General features: G+C 36.0%; 1 protein-coding gene across 1 annotated transcript in view; it reads right to left on the reverse strand.

The window, feature by feature from the left end:
- USO1 (USO1 vesicle transport factor) overlaps positions 1-21653 on the reverse strand; it is an 88831-nt gene that overhangs the window by 25913 nt on the left and 41265 nt on the right. Inside the window, exons 5-9 of the mRNA XM_068542808.1 lie at positions 17575-17675; positions 16730-16832; positions 16474-16529; positions 11898-12018; positions 5293-5471 (exon numbers count right to left, since the gene is read on the reverse strand). Of these exons, the coding sequence (XP_068398909.1) occupies positions 5293-5471; positions 11898-12018; positions 16474-16529; positions 16730-16832; positions 17575-17675 (560 nt within the window). The remainder of the gene's footprint in view (positions 1-5292; positions 5472-11897; positions 12019-16473; positions 16530-16729; positions 16833-17574; positions 17676-21653) is intronic.

A 21653-nucleotide genomic window follows, 5' to 3' on the forward strand; every position in this document is an offset into this window, starting at 1 on the left:
GGTCTGAAAATAGAATGGCCTGAGGTGTGATAAAATTCCCCCCAAACTGGAAATGTTTAAAGAGAGGGTAAAATGAACAACTGGAGACATGGCTGAAGATTTGTGCATTAGGCAAGGGGTTAGCCTCATTGACTGTTAATGTTAATTAAATCCCTAAGGTTCTATGATGCTATGATTAGTCTAACCTCGAACATGAAATTTCAGAGACATGAAAAATGTTATCTCAAACAACTGTTCAGCACAGTTACATCTTCAAAATAAATTTGTATATACCTTACATTTTAAAACTAGAGTTATATGCATATGTGTGTACAAAATCTTATATATATATATCAAGATCAAATGGCATATTTATGATAACACTTTATTAGTGACAAAGTGCTATACAAATGTTACCCTAAATGTACAGAAGTAATCAATGATATAACAGAGGAGACTAAAACAATTTTATTGCTATAGTTGGTGCATATGATAGATAACGACTTCACTAAGAAAGGGGACGTTTTTGTGGGGGGAGATAAAATATAAAAAATAAAATGGGTATGAAAAGTGCTATTTTTACTGCTGGTGAATAAAAAGGTGACCGGCAATCACTAGAATTTGTGGAAAAACTCAGTCAGTAGTTAAATCAGTAAATTATGAAGAATTAAAATAGTTAACGTTTCCACGTCTGGCCTAGCAGACATTCTCAAAGAGGCTTCATTAATAAATTGACGTCACAGGAGAGAGGCTTTAGGACTACACATTGGCTCTTGTTCTCGGACCTTTCTAGTTAGACGTCGGTGGTTTTCATTTGTTGGTTTTTGTTTTAAATTTATTACCCTTCTATTCCTGCTTTTTAAAAAATACAGGCATACCTCGGAGATATTGCAGGTTCTCTTCCAGGCCACCACAACAAAGCAAATATCGCAATGAAGCAAATCACACAAACTTTCTGGTTTTCTAATTGCAAATAAAAGTTATGTTTACACTATACTGTAGTCCCTTATGTGTGCAATAACATTATGTCTAAAAAAAACATGGGCAAACCTTAATTAAAAAAATACTTTATTGCTAAAAAATGCTGACCACCATCTGAGCCTTCAGCGAGTCACAATGTCTTTGTTGGTGGAGTTTGATGCTGACGGCGGCTGACTCATCAGGGTGGTTGGTGGTTGCTGAAGGTTGGGGTGTCTGTGGCAATTTCTTAAAATAAGACGACAATGAAGTGTAGCGCATCGGCTTTCTTTTCCTTTCACGATTTCTCTGTAGCGTGCAATGCTGTTTGATAGCATTTTACCCACACTTCTTTCAAAATTGGTGTCAGTCCTCTCAAGCCCTGTCACTGCTTTATCAATTAAGTTTTTGTAATATCCTTTGTTGTCATTTCAACAATCTTCACAGCATATTCACCAAGAGTAGATTCCATTTCAAGAAACCACTTGCTCTGCTCATCCATAAGAAGCAACTCCTCATCCATTCAAGTTTTATCATAAATTGTAGCAATTCAGTCCCATCTCCAGGCTTCACTTCTAATTCGAGTTCTCTTGCTGTTTCCACCACATCTGCAGTTACTTCTTCCACTTAGGTCTTGAATCCCTCAAGGTCATCCATGATGGCTGGAATCAACTTCTTCCAAACTCCTGTTAATGTTGATATTTTGACCTCTTCCCATGAGTCACAAATGTTCTTCATTTTCCAGAAAGTTTTCAATTGCCCAGATCCATCAGAGGAATCACTATCTACGGCAGCTACAGCCTTACAAAATGTATTTCTTAGGGACTTCCCTGGTGGTCCAGTGGTTAAGACACCACGCTCCCAATGCAGAGGGCCCGGGTTTGATCCCTGGTCAGGGAACTACATCCCGCATGCTGCAACTAAGACCTGGTGCAGCCAAACAAACAAACAAACAAATAAATAAATATTAAAAAACAAAGAAACCAAAATGTATTTCTTAAATAATGAGACTTGTAAGTCAAAATCACTCCTTGGTCTACTGGCTGCAGAGTGGACATTGTGTTAGCTGGCATGAAAACAGTATTAATCTCCTTGTACACTTCCATCAGAGCTCTTGGGTGACCAAGTGCATTGTCAATGAGCAGTAATATTTTGAAAGGAATCTTTTTTTTTTCTGAGCAGTAGGTCTCAACCGTAGGTTGAAAATATTCAGTAAACCATGTTGTAAACAGGTGTGCTGTCATCCAGGCTTTGTTGTTCCATTTAATAGAGCACAGGCAGAAAAGATGTGGCATATGATTCTTAAGAGCCATAGGATTTTTGGAATGGTAAATGAACACTGGCTTTGAATTAAAGTCACCAGCTGCATTCGCCCTTAACAAGAGAGTCAGCCTGTCCTTCGAAGCTTTGAAGCCAGGCATTGACTTCTCTCTGGCTTCTCTCTAGCTATGAAAGTCCTAGGTGGCATCTTCTTCCAGTAGAAAGATGTCTCATCTACATTGCAAATCTGCTGTTTAGTGTAGCCACCTTCATTAATTATTTTAGCTAGACCTTCTGGATAACTTGCTGCAGCTTCTACATCAGCACTTGCTGTTTCACCTTGTACTTTTATGTTATGAAGACGGCCTCTTTCCTTAAACCTCATGAACCTCTGCTAGCTTCAAACTTTTCTTCTGCAGTTACCTTACCTTTCTCAACCTTCACAGAATTGAAGAGAGTAAGGGCCTTGCTCCAGATTACGCTCTGGCTTAAGGGAATGTTGTCATTGGTTAGGTCATCTATCTAGGCCACTAAAACTTTCTCCATATCATCAATAAGGCTGTTTCACTTTCTTATCGTTATGTGTTCATTGGGGTAGCACTTATAATTTCCTTCAGTAACTCTTCCTCTGCATTCACAACTTGGCTAAGTGGTGCAAGAGGCCTAGCTTTTGGCCTATGAAGGCTTTCAACATGCCTTCCTCACTAAGCTTAATCATTTCCAGCTTTTGATTTAAAGTGAGAGACATGCGACCCTTCCTTTCACTTGAACACTTAGAGGCCACTGTAAAGTTATTAACTGGCCTAATTTCAATATTGTTATGTCTCAGGGAATAGGGAGACGGGGAACAGTCAGTCAGTGGAGCGGTCAAACACACACATTTATCAATTAAGTTCTCCATCTTACACGGGTGTGATCCGTGGTGCCCCAAAACAATTACAATAGTTACATCAAAGGTACTGATCGCAGATCACCGTAACAAATATAATAATAATGAAAAGGAGTCTCTCATAAGGTAATGAGCTTTCTGAGAGTCACTGGCAGTATTTATCCAAAAAACGGCATAGAACGGATTCCTGTAGGTAGAATTAGTCATAAAATTATCATTCCAAGAAAAAATATAAATGTTTTACAACTAAAAAATTTTTCAATAAGATGCTTCCCCCAAATTTAATTTGCAAAATTTGAATGAACTATCCTCAAGTGGATCAATCTCAATTTTTAGCGGCCTAGAATTCCATAATTATAACTGTAATGATGAGTAATTCTAAATGGAAATAGCTATCCAAAAAGGATTGTTTATCATCATTTATAACGCATTTTCATTTGATGCATAATAGAGAACTTGAAATACAAGCAACCCTAAATATAAGCAATAAAGCTATCAAGAAAGAGCCCTCTAATAGGGTGAAAAGCAGAAGATAACCTGTGGCCTGTGAAGCTATGACTACATCAACTACTCAGTCTTTGAGTGGAGAATATATTAAACTGAATTAAACTCAGTTTCTTTATTTTGAAGTTTATGTTCTTCAAGATTAGTTATCTAGTTTACTCACTTTCTAAAAGTAAAGAATACTTACAGAAAGAACTAACTTACTATATAACTAGAATACTGTCTTTTTCTGTTTATATGCAGCACTCTATTCTAAATTTTTTTAGGGGGTAAAATAGTACTTTTACTTTTTAACAAGTGAGACTTTCTTCAAAAATAATTATTTACATAGTACCCTAAGCTACAAAACATGAGTAAGCTGCTCAAGCAGTTTAAATTTTCACTCTGACAGGAAATATATATGTAATTTGCACATCATCAGATCCCTTCATTTTCTCTAATCACGTTTTGAAAATTACTTTTCTAGAGGAATTTCCTTTATTAAGAAAGCAGTGTTGAGCAAAAATATCAAGCTTACCACTGGGACACTATTTCTAAAACATAAAAAACTAATAGCCTTGAAATGTGTAATACTGACATGTAAAAACAGAGACAATGAAGATGGGAGTATAAATAGAAAGATTCTGCCCATGTTCTCCTGTAAAATATTTTCCTAACAGTTTTTAGGCATATTCTAAATAGGCTAACTATATAATTTATTATCTAAACTGGAACACTTTTGAAGTGAAAGAGGACACTATTAGTAATTACAAAATGAATACTGGCCTGGTGAACTGGGGCATATGGTCACCCTAATTATCAATCAACGCCATGCAGGCAACTCCCAGAGCATGCAACAATATGTGGATTCTAATTACCAGTCTGATTAACCACCTAGTTTTGAGGAACACAACTTCAGAGATGCAGGCACAATTCAGAGACACTCGAAGACCCACAGGAATCACTAGTGTCAGTAAGGTGGGAGAGCCGTACAAGCTTAAGGGTCTGGAGAAGGGGAATTCAATAAAGGGATAAATAAGTAAAATACTCTAAAAACTTCCCCATTTTCTCTGATGTAGAATTCATTTGGGATCCTACTGTCTTCGCTTTTACTGTCTATCACCACCAAGCTTTCACCATAAAGCGTAAATAAAATTACACGTGATTTGTCAATTTAACTTGTATTAGATTTAAAACTCAAGACTATTAATCTTTGGGGGCAGGGACATTACCATTCATTTCCAAGCATCCAGTGCCTGGCTCTCAGTAAATGTTTACTGAATGAATTTCTTTGAACTTAATATTCTGAGTATTAAAATTTATGATATTAGAACCTTAACTGAAGATAGTAGATTTTAAAAATTGAACTCAACAAGCTAACCTGTTATTTTCTAGTGCAAAACCTATCAGGAAACCGTATGTTTGGATTTGCTTTAAAATAATCCTGCAGGGCCAGAGAGGGGGATAAAACATGAAACAAAATTGCCAGATGTTAATAATTATTGAAACTAACTGATGGGGGTGCGTGGGGGGATCTCCATCTCTGCGTATGACTGCCAATCTCCACATTAAAAGGGTTTTTTTGTGTTTTTTGTTTTTTTTCCTTTAAAAGCCCATCTGAAACCAACTCAACATCCTGGATTTATCAAACACAAGCCATTTTCTTTCCTTTGAAAGGATCACTGTCAAAATTCTTATCACATTTATGTCTCAGGACAGTATACCTGTAGCATTAGGTGCAGATTCGTCACTTTCTGTGCGGACCAGCCTGAATTTTCATCTCCAACTTCAAACCAGGGTTTCATACGCTGAATATATGAGCCTTCTTTAAAAAAATTTTGATTGGAATTGTTGTTTTTTAACAGGTTTTGAAGCAAAATCAGACAATCTTCCACTACTATACCTGGGGAAAGAATGTAAAGTGGAATGTTAAGGTTTTGGTAAAACCTGAAGGAACATTCAATCCTCAAACATTTTCAGAAGAAAAATCTCAATGCTCAGCATCTCTTCAGTGTGCACGGCAGTGAGCCCGCTCCTTCCCAGGTCCCCCAGTGACCTCCTGACTTCTACTTTCAACTACCCACTCACCTCAGTAACTCACGTGTTTTCTTCAAATCCGGCTTACACGTCATTTCTTCGGGAATGATTAGCGAGATCCAGTGAGTAGGTCAGGATCACCAGCTATATGCGCTCACGGTAGCCTGCTCCTTTTATTATTATGTAGTATCTGTCTTCACTAGATTGTAATTCATGAAGACAGGACTTTGTGAATGTCCTACTTACCACCTCTCTGTATCCTCAGCAGATAGAGAGACAAGATCCCACATGCCGCATGGTGCGGCCAAAATAAAAAAATAATAATAAAATAAACACCAATGGGAAAGATAAGCAGGGATTAGTCACATGAAGTGGGTGGGATGCAGAAAAGCATTCCAAGAAGAAAGTAAAATGGCTTTTAAAAAAAAAGACTCTGGGGCTTCCCCGGTGGTGCAGTGGTTAAGAATCCGCCTGCCAATGCAGGAGGACACGGGTTCAAACCCTGGTCCGGGAGGATCCCACGTGCCGCGGAGCAACTGGGCCCGTGCACCACAACTACTGAGCCTGCGCTCTAGAGCCCACGAGCCACAACTACTGAGCCCACGCGCCGCATCTACTGAAGGCTGTGCGCTCTAGAGCCCGTGCTCTGCAACAAGAGAAGCCACCACAGTGAGAAGCCCGCGCACCACAACGAAGAGTAGCCCCCGCTCGCTGCAACTAGAGAAAGCCCACACACAGCAACGGAGACCCAACACAGCCAAAATTAATAAATAAATAAATATAAAATAAAAATTAAAAAAAAAAAAAGACTCTGCGCTCCCACCGCAGGGGGCGCAGGTTTGATGAGATCCCGCATGCCACGTGGTGAGGCCAAAAAAAAAAAGAGAGACAAGACATCGGATGTATACATGGTAGGTCACTACTAAACATTTGTTGAATGAATCAGTCATATATTATTTAATCGCTGAGAAGCACCTGACATTGTTGTCTTTATGCCTCTTCCTTGAAACTTCCTCTTCTTTTGGTTTCTAAAACACTAACGACTCCCTCCTGGTTTTCCTTACAGATATCTGGCCACTCCTCAGGCTTCCTAACCAATGAGCTGTTTCCTCTGCAAAGCATATGAAAAAAAGAGGCTGGATGCTCACAGCGAGTAGGTTCCTCTGTGTAGTACATGCACACTTTTGCTCCTACAAGTTAAGCTGCATGATTATAAGAATTAATTGCTTTTAAAAAATGAACAGATTTTAGGGGATTCCCTGGCGGTCCGGTGGTTAGGGCCCTGCGTTTTCACTGCTGAGGGCCTGGGTTCAATCCCTGGTTGGGGAACTAAACTAAGATTCCCACAAGCCGTGCGGCAGGGTCAAAAACAAAACAAAACAACGACAACAACAAAAACTCCAAAAAACAGACCTGATTTTTCAGAGCAGCTTCAGGTTTACGGAAAAACCGAGCAACAAATAAAGGGAATTCCCATATACTCCCTCTGTCTCAGTTTCCACTGCTATTACCACTTAGCATTAGTGTGGTACATTTGTTAGACGGATGAATGAATACTGATACATTATTAACTCACGGTCATAGTTTACATTAGGGTTCACTCTTTGTGTTGTAAATTCTATAGATTTCAACATATGTATCATTTCATGTACCCACCGTTACAGTATCATACAGAATAGTTTCACTGCTCTAAAAATCCTGTGTTCCACCTATTCATTCCTCTTTCTTCCTACCCCCGAATCCCTGGCAACCACTGGTCCTTTTACTGTCTCTATATGGTTTTGTCTTTTCATATGAATGTCATATACTTGTAATCATAAAGTATGTAGCCTCTCCAGACTGTCTTATTTCACTTAGCAATATGCATTTAAGGTTCCTCCAGGACTTTTCATGGCTTGATAACTTTTTATCGTTGAATAATATTCCATTGTCTGAATGTACCACAGTTTGTTTATCCATTCACCTACTGGAGGACATCTTGGTTGCTTCCAAGTCTTGGCAATTATGAATAAAGCTGCCATAAATATTCATGTGCAGGATTTGTGTAGATATAAGTTTTCTACTCATTTGGGTAAATACCAAGGAGTGTGATTGCTGGACTGTATGTTAAGAGTATGTTAAGCTTGGTAAGAAACCACCAAACGGTCTTCCAAAATGGTTGTATCATTTTGCATTCCCATCAGGAATACATGAGATTCTAATCAGTGCAATGAGACAGAGAAAAGAAAAGTGGTATAAGAACTGAAAAGAAAGAAAAAAAGATTACACTTATTTGTAGAAAATACTGTATCTACACAGAAAGTCCAAGGAGAACTAATGGTTTAATAAGATGGTTGGATACAAGATCAATATACAAAAATCAAGTAGTAACCAATTTGAAAATGTAATAAAAAAAGATCCCATTCACATGTAACAAAAAGTATAAGATGCCTAGGAATGAATCGAATAAAAAAAATATACAATTCTTGTGCTCAAAATTATAAAACATTACTGAAAGACATAAAAGACCACCTGAAGAGATTAAAAGATACACCTGGGTTCATGGATAGAAAAAGTCAATGACGATTCTCCTTAATCTTTAAACTCAACGTATTTCCGGGACTTCCCTGGTGGTGCAGTGGTTAAGAATCCACCTGCAAATGCAGGGGACACGGGTTTGAGCCCTGGGCCGGGAAGATCCCACATGCCGCGGAGCAACTAAGCCCGTGTGCCACAACTACTGAGCCTGTGCTCTAGAGCCCACGAGCCACAATTACTGAGCCCGCATGCTATAAGTACTGAAGCCTGCGCACCTAAAACCTGTGCTACGCAACAAGAGAAGCCATTGCAATGAGAAGCCTGCGCACCACAACTAAGAGTAGCCCCTGCTCGCCACAACTAGAGAAAGCCTGTGCACAGCAACGAAGACCCAACGCAGCCAAAAATAAATAAATAATAACTTAAAAAAAACCCCAAACAACTCAATATATTTCCAATCAAAATCCCAACTGGGTTTTCAGATAACTTGATTAGCAAATAAGTTTCATTCATATGAAGAATAAAAGGGAAAGACGCGTAAGACAATTCTGAAGAGGGCCAAGATAGGAAATTTTTCCTATATTCTAATAGATAGGAGATTATTATGAAGCTTTTGTAATTAAAAGAGTGTGGTTTTAGTGTAGAACTAGATAGACTAATGGAACATAACAGAGAACTCAGAAACAGACCTTCACACGTACGGAAATTTGATCACAAATCTTATAACATCATTCAAATGCAAAATCCCTATTAATTAAATGTAAAAGACACATTTTAAAAGGCTTCAGTATAAGAAAGTGATGGAAACTCTCTTTATGACCTTGAGGTAGAGTTAGATTTCTTAAACAAAACATAGAAGCATAAACCATAAAAAAACCCCAACACGTTATTATGCTAAAATTTTAAACTTTAATACAAACACTATAAACAAACTAATAGAAGATAACTGAAACATGTATAATCAACAAATGATTAGTATCCAGAATACACAAAGAACTCCCAGTAATCAACTGGAAAAGGAAAAACGATCTTATACAAAAACGGGCAAGAAGGTAATTCAGAGGGGTAAAAGATAAACAAAAATAGATGGTGACTACTCCCATGAAAATATGCTTAATCTCATTAATTTAAGAAACGAAATAAAATCGGTAAGATATTATCTCACATTCATCAAATTGGCAAGGAAGGACTGACAAGGATGTGAAGAAACAGGAACTTGAAAACACTGCTGATGGAGTACAGGTTGATAAAACCACTTAAGAGAGCCATTCGACAATATCTGGTAATGGTGAAAAAAGTACAACTCTATTTGTAGGTATATAGAGAAACTTAATACACAAGTAAATACATAAAGACCATTCACTGTAACAGTTTATATTAGCAAAAATATAAACAACCTAATTGTCAACTCAATCAGAAAATAATAGATCATAGTATATTCATAATACAGAGTAATATATAGCACTTAAAATAAATGAACTAGAGTAACATATATCAACATGGATAAATCTCAGAAACACAAGGTTGAATAAAAAACAGCAAGTTGTGGGACTTCCCTGGCAGTGTAGTGGTAAAGACTTTGAGCTTCCACTGCAGGGGGTGCGGGTTCAATCCCTTGTTGGGGAACTAAGATCCCGCATGCCGTGTGGCGAAAAAAAAAAAAAAGATTAATTAAAAAAAAACCCCAAACAGTAAGCTGTGAGATTATATTCAGAAGGATACTTTATTTAAAAGAACTGGATGGTAGGCGCACAAGTGTTTGTTATACTATTTTCTATTGTTTTCTGTATGTTTGAAATATTTCATATCTCAATAAAAAATTTAAGAAGAGAAAAATAGTTCCTTGTCAACCTCCAGTTCTGTTCACCTGGCTCTCCCCTGACTTCACCAAATTCCTGATATGAGTTTTCTCTGCTATTCTATTTTCCCTCTTCTAATTTACTCCTCTGACACTACAATCTGGATTCTGAGGCAACCACTAAACACAAATGCTGTCCCCAAGGTCACCAATGATGTCCATGTTCTAAGTCCTACAGATACATTTCTGTCCTATCTTGATAACTCAGTGACTTCTTACAGTGCTACCAATTCCCCCAACCCTTCTAAGTGTGGTTCTCCTCTTGCCTCGCAGCCTGTTTCTTCTCAGTCTCTTCTACCAATAGCTCTTCCTCTGTGATCTCTTAACAATTTGTATTCCTTAGGGTTTGTCCTAGCACTTCCATTACCACTCTTCACTTACTCGAAGTGACTCATCTAATCTTCCTCGTTTATCTAATTTTGTTTTACCTATATTATAAAGACTCTCACATCTTTATCTCCAGCCTGGCCCTGCCTTCCACATTAGTAAGCCAACTGTCAACTATACTACACTACTTGCTAACCCCAGTTCAGTGAATGCAAATAAACTCATTTTTCTCCTCTGACTCTAGTGCTAGGTTTTTTGATCAATTTCTCATTAAAAACAACAAAAATGCTGAATTAAAAAAAAAAAGCCTAGGAGCAATGAAGAACTGATAGTACAGCAGGCTAAAACCGACAAGAAAATGGATTATCTATACAGCTAGTTAAGTATAAAAGTACCTTTTGGCCGGCAGTACATTTCTCAATCTTGATAAATCTAAACTTTTCATTTTGACAGTCTCATGGGACAGAGGGAAAACAAACCAAAGCCAAGGGTATACACAAGGTAGGGAAGGAATCTAACAGAAAACTTTTCACCTAATAAAATGGGACCTCAAAAGGATATATCCTAAGGGAAAAAAAAAAAAAAAAAAAAAAAAGGATATATCCTCAGGGTGCAAAAAATGAAAAGTTAACTAGTCTTCATAGGTTTTGTAGCTCGGGTTTGCATTGCCTGAGTAGTCCAGGGAATATCAACCCTTCGATCTGGAATGACGTGATCCCAAACTGCACCCCCAGGGCTTGGCAGAAACAAGCACATTTTCTCTGAAAGAAATTACTTTCATCCTAGGATTCAAATTCCTATAAGTAATTCTGCTAAGTACGACACAAAACATAGTCAAAGACAACCATGTACACAGAAAATGTTGTACCATGCGTAAGAACCAGCAGAGCAAAGTACCAGACCCACAAAGACTTAAAATACTGCGATTATCAGACAGAGATCGTGAAGTAATTGTTTCTTATATTCAAAGAAATAAAAGATAAGTTGAAAATACATGCAGAGAAAACGAAGTTATAAAAAATTTACCTAGCAAATTTGCCAAAGAAACAAGCAGAACTTCTAGAAAAGAAAAATTCAAAACTCAATGGACACATTCAAAAGCTGATCAAATACAGGTGAAGAGAGAATTGTTTAAATAGAAAACAGGCCAGAGGAAATAACCCAGAAGAAAGCCTGAAAAGACAAAAAGACAGAAAATGCAGACAAGAAAGTAAGATGATAAAGTGAGAATCTAATCATATGACAGAGAACTGAATCTGAGTTCAGAAAGATAGGAAAAAATGGGATGGAGCAGTATTTGAGGAGATATAGCTGAGATTTTCCAGAAATGATGTAAGATATCAATAGATTCTGGAAGTTTAACAGATAGTAAGCAGTATAAATAAAAAGAAATCCATATTCAACACACCATAATGGAAGAAAGAAAGAATATAAAGCATCCATCCTCCCTCAGGGAAGCCTCTCTCAACATCTAACAAAACAACAAAGAAAATGTGTGTCCTCATTTCTCCCTTCAGTCGCATTCCTGAAAAGTTAACAAGTCAGTGAGAACAAAAGAAATCTTTCCAAATCAATCTCTTCATACTATACCTCCATCACTGTTCCCCTCCTCGGTAATAATGTCCAGTAGTCTCTCAAAAGCATTTTCAAAAGCAACAATTTTCTGGATTGCTCCATTGCTTCTTGTTAGTGCCTGTAGTAGTAAGACGCCCTTATGGAGAAGAAAGGTAATGTTTAGTGGAATACAACTTTTACAAGACATTTAAAAATTACTTTAAAAACCACTGAGTTTTAGAAGTGGCAGGAATTTCACAAGTCCAACTCCTTCACTTTATAGATAGGGCAAACAAGGACAGAGAAGGTGAGCAATTTACCTCCCTAAGCTATATAAATCTCAAAAGACAGATCCTTGACTGGAACCCATGTCTACCAATTCCTAATTCAGTTCTCTTTTCACTGTACAATATAAACATACAACAATTCTCGCATATTCATCAATTCATCAATCATTCATTACCTGGCTTTCACTGTGGTCTAAGAGAGTTGAACATGATTATATCTGTCTCAGTAATGCCTCTGTACATGCTTCACAATAGTAACAATAAAAATTGTGAAATCAATAATATAAATCAATAAACATCACCACATTTTAGCAGGGAAAGTTCAGATATTCTTGTAATTATCTGGCCCGGAAATTCCCAAAACTTGTCTCTAAGTTGATAGAAAAAAAGAAGAATGAGAATTCATGCCTCATGAACACCATGTCTAGTATGAGACAATTCTCAGTAGTCTTTGCTTCTGATTTTTAGTTTTCTCAGCTCCTGTTGAGCTAGATTTAGGTTATATATTTTGCAACCTCTTTATTATTCAAAAAATATTCACTGTTAACCATTTCTGCTTATTTCACTATCAAACAACAAGTATTTTATGAGCCCACAGGAGCCCAACAATACCATAATGGTCAAAGAGACAGAAAATATTTAATGAAAAAAACAGATATTTCTTAGAGGAAGAGGAAGAGCAACTAAGTAGTTCAAAAGTTCCAAAGAGTCAAATAAGCTGTTGGCTGTCAGTACTGGGCAAATAAGTATTCATATAAACAAAAAATGCCCACAGCCTTACTGGGCTTTTCCTACTCATTTCCCTTACTGTCCAGTCTCAACATTAAGATGAGAGAGAAAGCAAAAGTGGTTATTTTTACATGTCATATTCTCCTACTAAATGTTAACTTAAGTTTAACTGCTAACACAGGGAGGAATAAATACAGTGGAAAGAACACTAAGGTTATGAGTTCGATACAGTGGGTTTTTTAAAGGTCTACTTACTAGCTGTGCAACTTGAAGCAAATTACATAAACCCTGTATGTAACTTATGTAAGTCTTAGTATAGCCATGTGTAAAACAAGGATGGTATCTTTGTCATAGGGTTTTTATGAGGACTAAAGGAGATAAAATAACTCCTATAGAACCTAAGTTCTCAATACATACCAGTTTCTTTTCCCTGACTATTAAGAGACATATTCCTCTAATCAAACACATCCACTAAAATGTTACTAGAAATGAAAGTATACTCATTGGTCATTGAAAGTAAGTGGGCACCAATTCCTTACTTTAAAAACTGGTAGGGCTTCCCTGGTGGCACAGTGGTTAAGAATCTGCCTGCCAATGCAGGGGACACGGGTTTGAGCCTTGGTCCGGGAAGATCCCACATGCCGCGGAGCAACTAAGCCCACGTGTCACAACTACTGAGCCTACACTCTTGAGCCCGTGAGCCACAACTACTGGAGCCCGTGAGCCACAACTACTGAAGCCTGCGTGCCTAGAGCCTGTGCTCTGCAACAAGAGAAGCCACTGCAATGAGAAGCCCTCGTACCGCAACGAAGAGTAGCCCCCACTTGCTGCAACTAAAGAAAGCCCACGCACAGCAACAGAAGAGCCAATGCAGCCAATAAATAAATAAATAAATTAATTAATTAATTAATTAATTAAAAAAATAAAAAAGAATAGCTCAACCCCTAGGGTTGCTTTAAAAAAATAAATAAATAAAATAAAAACCAGTAATTAAAGGGATTTAGCTATTTATCCTCCCTTTCATCTATGAATTATAATTCAGGGTAATAAAATATACTGGTTGATGAAGTAGTTCTTCTTTGAGGAAGATTACAGCTGAATAAATGTGAAAGAATGACAGAATTATAGAAATCATCATTTTGAAACTCTTAACAAAATAACTGATTCAGGCAATGATCATTAATGAATGATCAGATGTAATGGATGAAGGGACCCATGGAGGGATCTGGCTGTCACCACCTGAATCAAACCCACTGATCACTACAAGTGAGACAGCCAGATATTACATTTCCTGATGTGTTGCAAAATTAAGTACACTGCATCATCTAGGAAATATCAAAGCAAAGAGGTGAACCAGAGCCTAATCAAGTCCTTTAGAAAGTTAACAGACATTAACAATCAAATGTAATGAGAGAGCCTTGTCTGGAAACTGATTTGAAGAAACCAACTGTAAAAGACATTTATGAGACAACTGGGAAACTTGAGTACAGAATAGTTATCTTATTTAATGAGAGCTAAGACAAAGTTGTTATCTCATTAAATGTGATGGCATTGTAGTTATATAAGGAAATACACACACACACACACACACACACACACACACGACATGTATACTGAAGTATGTAATAGTGAAATTATATAGATTGTTTGATTCCTTTTAAATACTCTAGTCAAAAATAAAGGAGAGTGGTGAGGGGAGGGGTGGATGAAGCAAGTATAATAAAATCTTGAAAATTAATGGGTTTAGGGGACGGGTTTGTCTGTATTCTCTCTATTTTCGTGTGTGTTTACATTTCTCATAATAAAAAACTAAAAATTAAAGAATGGAATTACTGTCTATCATTTAGAAGTGAGCTGGTAGTTACTTCCTAGAGTTTTCTCAACCTTTCTTGCTAATTTTTAAGCCCTAAGTAACATAAATAAATATGATAGTTCACTGTATCTATGATAAATGACCAACTAATTCTCTAAATCCAGATCAAAATAAATGTTTCAAATATAAAACAAACTGAGGCTAAAAATCTTTACCAACAGGCTCCCAGGGAGGTTAGTCAATGTTAATAACTGTCATTGAATGCAATGAGAAATATTAAAAAGAAGGAAATGAAAAGAGAATTTTAAAAGAAGGATAAAGAAAGAAAAAGATACAAAGGAGGGGGGGAAAGCAGTGTATTATTCTGGGCAGTAACAGAGTGCCACCAGTAACTGCCACAGGTGCCAGTTAGTTTCCTCTGGTTGCTGGAGTCAACTGTGGTGTATTATGCTGTGTTTTACTGCATAATGTTCGATAGTAAGTCTCCACAAAGAATTTAAATGAATCTGTGAAGCCAAAGGAAAGATGGCTGTAAAACTCCAAAACCTAAACATTACAGCAAAAATATAACTTAATCTCTAATCGTAAAAGTAATGAAAGCCAACATAGTGAATCATTTTATCTGTCTCAAATAAAAACTGAGGAAAAAAGGTTAGGAAAAGAAAAAAAAGCGTAGAGAGTTAAAGGAAAGAGAAGAGCAGAACACCAAATTCAGGTTTAAGATACATACTAATATTTTAGTCAAGAAAAGACACTCGAAATTCCTAATAGATAGGTACACAATTCTTAAAAGAATATTAAAGAATAAAAACTGTCCTTCTCATGAGTTATACTACTGTATCATTTCACCACTTATATTACTGCATTGACATATGTACTACAAAATTTTAAATGCAAAGCTAAAAAAAAAAACTGTCTATGCGGATTAGAAGTCAAGAGCATTTCAGTTTTGTCTCTGCTTTGTCATGAAACAGTTGTGAGACTAAAAGCAATCCAAATGGTATTTATTAGCACTTAAGATGAGAAAGGTACAGGGCCAGGTACCAAAAACACAAAGATGAATAAGACATCACTAACAAAGAACAAATCACTTGGTTTCTGTGAGTCCTGGGCTTCTCAGTGTAAATATGGAGACTGAATTAGCTTGATAAGATGCCCTAGCTCTAAATATTAATTTTAAAGATTTTTCCAATTGCTATCTAAAGTATTATGGTTTTGATCAAGTTGTAGATAACAACAGAAAAGAATGTTCAAGCAACAAAACAATATTGAATCAATATAAAATACTCGAATATATATGCAAATATTAAAGTAAATCAGAATGACAAATTAACTCCAGAGCAAATCATCCTCTATAGTTAAATAGAGATTACAAGGGAAAAACTTTGAAATATGTATTCAATCAATTAAGGGTGATGATTCCAAATGTTACACTTTGTTAAGTTTATGCAGTTCAGTGTCTAGGGATATTTCCTCTGCTCTTTCTGGAGGTAGAATTTGGTGTCAGTACAACCTTTCAGAAAAGAATGGAAGAAATCCTAAACTTGTGGAAGGCATAAATTTGAATAGCAAAGTCATTTGTCTAAGCCAAAATACTGAATAGGTCTGAATAGGTTGGAAACAAAGAAATAATGTGGCCTTGTATATAACTTCAAAAGGTCTAAACCATTACCCCAACTTTCCAAATCTAACTTCTATGACTCTGAATAAGGGTCAACAAAGATTTCATTTGCAAAAAGAGAAAAAAAGCATATTCTTAGACTTTTCTTCAAACTTGACTTACATCATTACGTATAACTTCCCTGGAATCTGCTAACAAGTCCATCAACCTTGAAACACCTAGAAACATATAACCATGTGAAAAACACTGGCAGATCAAAAACACAAATAGTGATTCAAATTATAAACAATTTATTAACACATCATTTCAGTCCCCCCCCCCTTCAGGAATGATCCTCAATTTTATTTTTTTGCTTGTTTTTGTTTTTTATGATCCTCACTTTTAAATCAAAATAATATAAGGAAGATGAGTCACTTACCCATAGGACTGACTAAAATAATTTGCTGCACTTGAGGTCCTAGTTGTTTTAAAAGAGAAGTAAGAAGCTTCACACCAGGCCAGCGGACGTGGAAATCAAACTCCTACAATATAGGAATTTAAAATATTTAACATTTGTAATTCACATTTTCAAGCAAAACTTTTCAACTAGTAGAATGGTACCAAAAACTATAAACAAACAAAGAGTCTGGCAAACTTTAAAAAATTAATTTAAGAAATAAAAAGCAATAAAAAGAAAAGAGTTAATATAAATTGATCAAACTGATTAAACTGTTATTGACTAGATATAACAGTACTTTGTAAAAATGGAAATAAGAAGCAGACAGTATTCTAAGAGGCTACATAGTTCTTAAAACACACATGTGAATCTCTTGTCATGATACAACAAATTTCACTATCTTGAAAAGGTATACAGGGGCTTCCCTGGTGGTGCAGTGGTTAAGAATCCACCTGCCAATGTAGGGGACACAGGTTCGAGCCCTGGTCCAGGAAGATCCCACATGCCGCGGAACAACTAAGCCCGTGCGACACAACTACTGAGCCTGCGCTCTACAGCCCATGAGCCACAACTACGGAAGCCTGCGTGCCTAGAGCCCGGGCTCTGCAACAAGAAGCCTGTGCACTGCAACAAAGAGTAGCCCCTGCTCACCGCAACTAGGCTTCCGCGTGCAGCAACGAAGACCCAACGCAGCCAAAAATAAATGAATAAATAAATTTATTTTTTTTTTAAAAAAAGGTATCTATACGTTGCTTCCTCAATAACACCCAAAAGGGCAACAAAAGAAGCTTATTAAGATGACAAAAATAGCAAGGTTCTTTACTTACCTCTAATAAAGATAACAGAAGAGTGACATTTTCTTGCTGCTTAATGAAAATTTCTGTAAACTGGCTTCCCAAATCCTCACTCTGTCTTGTGGAGTTTTCTTCTGTAATATTCAAAGATGAAGTATTTGAATATGATGCTTTGTTATTTTAAAGTATCCTTTGTGTTGAAAAAGCTAAGCAGAAATGATAATTTTCTTGGAACAGTGTGCCTGGAAGTGATATCACAATTATGCTAGAAAGACATATCCTTAAAATAACTTTCAAGGTCATTTAAATAAATTTTTATTCTTTAAATGTTTAAATATGATATTCAAAGAAAATATATTTAGATTTTCACATTTTCTCAAGGTCATTTTTAGGTTAAACTTCTAATTAGAGTACAAGGGAACTTATTGGGGTGATGGAAATATTCTATCTCAAATGTGATAGTGGTTATGCTACTGTATACATTTGCCCAACACACAGGACTATACAACCGCAAAGAAGAAATTTTAATGTATGTAAATTATACCTCAAAAGCTCCTCCCCCCCAAACATTACTGAACATATAGTCCTTGCTGACTCTGTTACTATGTCAAATAATTTAATTTTAAAATTAAACCAATCATCTACAGATTTTTCAGTATCTTTTTCAAGCAAATCAACATATATATCTCATAGTTATTTGGCAATAAAACCAGAATTTGCATTTAATTTTTCACTTATTCTTTAAAAGATTTTATATTCGTCCTTAACACTTAAAAGTCTTTAAGGTATTTGTTGTTTCAATGTACTTTGTCAAAAAAATGTAAAGGATCACTAAAAACTGAAGCAACAATTGCCAAAGCCAATTATCATTTAAAATCTGCCTACTCTAATAAATGCAATTTAGAGATGGCAAATACACTACTCCCCATCCCCTTATCCATTCCAGACACAGCTAAGCCTTTTACACATATTGCTCCAGGAAGTGACTATAAACCAAAGGAGTTGGCAGTTAAGATCAAAGATATTTATTATCTCTCAAATAGTTCTTTTTTAAATGTGAGATTTTAATATTAATATACTTTAGAAATGGAAAAAACCCAGCAGATGACAAGAAGAGCAAGACAATCCAACAGTGACAGTGATAATGTCATCTAATTATTTGTAGAGAAAAGAGAAAAAAGAAGAGACCAAAAGTAGAAAAGAAATATTTTAATATTCTGGGTTATTAATAAAACGTAATTTCTAGCATATTGATTAATATGCTAGGTTTATCCTTCAGAAACCCTAAGAAATATTTCTTTTATCATCTCTTGCATCACTAAAAGAATCCACTATTTCTGAACCTTAAAACTACATTACTTAAACAAAAAATACTTTACTTTTAAAAGGACTAGTCTGGCTGTGCTAAGAAGACGTCAGGGAAAGAGGGAAATAATGAGAGGGATTAGGAGGCAATAATCAAGGTAAGTGGTGAAAGTGACTTAGACACTGGTCCTAATTCTTATGAAAATAGAAGGAACAAGATTTGTTGGCATATTCCTTACAGGGGTATGAGAAGGGGGGGAGAAAAAAGGAAAGGTGGTTCTAAGGTTTCAGCCTAAAGAAGTGGAAGGATGGCACTGCCACTTACTGAGATTGGAAACACTGGAAGAAGCAAGTTGAGAGTAGAGAGAGAATCATAAGTTTAGTTTTGGATGTGTTAAGTTTGAGACATAAAAATGTGAGTGGAGATATCAATCAAGTAAGCAGTTGGATAAACACAAGCATAGCTGTCAGTGGATAAGTTTGGGTTGGACATACACATTAGAATGATAAACATAAAAATGATACTTAAAGTCACAAGACTGGATGATACAGGGCATCTACAAAAAACTTATAGCTAACGTCAAACTTAATGGTAAAAGATTGAATGCTTTCCACTTAAGATAAGGAAAGAGGCAAGAATATCTACTTTCACCAATTCTAATCAACATTGTACTGGAGATCTTAGTGCCACAGGGTAGGAAAAAGAATAAAAGGCATACAGACTGGAACAGAAGAAGTAAAACTGTATTTACAGATGACATGTTTGTCTATGTAGAAAATCCTATGGAATCTACAAAAAACTTACTAGAGAGTGAATTTAGCAAAGTTAAGTGGAATAAAAGGTCAATATACAAAACTAATTGCATTTCTATATACTGGTGATGAACAATTAGAAATTCAAATTTTAAAAACAGCATCAAAAAGTATTAAAGACTTAGGGATAAATCTGATAAAAGATGTATAAGACCTATTTACTTTGATAACTCCAAAATGGTGTTGAGAGAAATTAAAGAAGACTTAAATAATATATATACTGTGTTCTTGTATTAGAAGGCACAGTATTGTGAAAATGTCAGTTTGCCCCAAATCAATCTGTAGGTTTAACAGAATCCCAATCAAAATCTCAGTAAGTTTTTTCTGTAGAAATCGACAAATTGATTCTAAAATTGATATGGGAGTGCAAAGGACCAAAAAGAGCCAAAATAATTTTGAAAAAGAACAAAGTTGGAGGACTTACACTACATAATTTCAAGATATATTATAAAGGTAGGGTAACCAACACATGTCATGTAGGCAAAACGATAGACATAGAGACCAACAGAATAGGAAGTCCAGAAATAGACCCATTGGCTCACAGACCTAATCATGAGAGTTAAAACTATAAAACTTTTAAAAGAACACACAGGAGAAAATCTTAGTGATTTTAGGTTTGGCAAAGGTTTCACAAATAGGAAACAAAAGGCCCAAATTATACAAGAAAAAAATTGATAAACTGGAGTTAATCAAAATTAAAAATTTTGTTCTTCAAAAGACAATGTTAGGAAAATAAAAAGGCAAGTCACAGACTGGGAGAAAGTATTTGTGAAATATCTATCACAAGGATTTTTATCTAGAATATATACAGAACTCTTACAATTCAAGTATAAGAAGACAATCCAGTAAAAAATGAACAAAAGATCTGAATAAACACTTCACCAAAGAATAGAAAGGTATATGGATGGTAAATAATCACATCAAAAATTGTTCAATATAATCATTCATTATGAAAATACAAATTAAAACTACCGTGAGATACTATTTCACACCTACTAGAACAGCTAAAATTTAAAAAGACAGACCATATCAAGTACTGGAGAGGATGTGGAGGAACTAGAATTCTCATACACCACCAGTGGGAATGTAAAATGGTACACCTACTTTGAAAAACAGTTTGGCAGTTTCTTATAAATATACACCTACTATCACTTAGCCATTCTAGTCCTAGGTATTTACTCAAGAGAAATGAAAATACACGCCCACAAAAAGACTTGTACATAGTACGAAGCTTCAAATGTAACAGCCAAAAACTTGGAAACAACCCAAATGCCCACCAACAGGGGAATGGATTCTCAAATTGTTATATACTCACACAGCAAAATATCAATACTACTCAGCAATAAAAAGGACTAACCTATTGATATACACCATGAATGAAACTCAGAATAATTATGCTGGGTGAAAGAAGCCAGACCAAAAAAACCAAAAAGAGAGTATATACTGTATGATCTCATTTACATAAAATTCTAGAAAAATGCAAAGTAATCTACAGTAATCACAGACCTATGATTGAATGGGGCTAGAAGGAGGAGGAATGGATTACAAACAAGCACAAGGAAACTTGGATATGTTCATTATTTTGGTGGTGGTGGTGATGGTTTCATGGGTTTATACATGTCAAAACTCATGAAATTGTACATCTGTACATTTATTATATTTCAATTATAATTCAATAAAGCTGTGTGTGGGGAAAAGAAATCCAATTGGAGATATCAAGTAAGTATTTGAATATACAATTATGGACATCAGTGGAGAGGTCTGGGTTGGACACATATATTTGAGAGGCACGCATACAGACTATATTTGAAGTCACAAGCCTAGATGAGATCACCAAAGGAAAGAACAGGGAAGGAAAGTAATCCGTGCCCTGGGATGTTCCAATGTTAAGAGGCTGGGGAGACGAAAGAAAACAGCAAAGGAGACAAAGAAAGAGTAGCGCCGTGAGACAGAAAGAAAATCAGGGGACAGTGGAGACTGAGAAATGAGTGGAA

The sequence above is a fragment of the Eschrichtius robustus genome, chromosome 4 (genome assembly GCF_028021215.1).
Source record: "Eschrichtius robustus isolate mEscRob2 chromosome 4, mEscRob2.pri, whole genome shotgun sequence".
In the NCBI taxonomy this organism is placed as follows: domain Eukaryota; kingdom Metazoa; phylum Chordata; class Mammalia; order Artiodactyla; family Eschrichtiidae; genus Eschrichtius; species Eschrichtius robustus.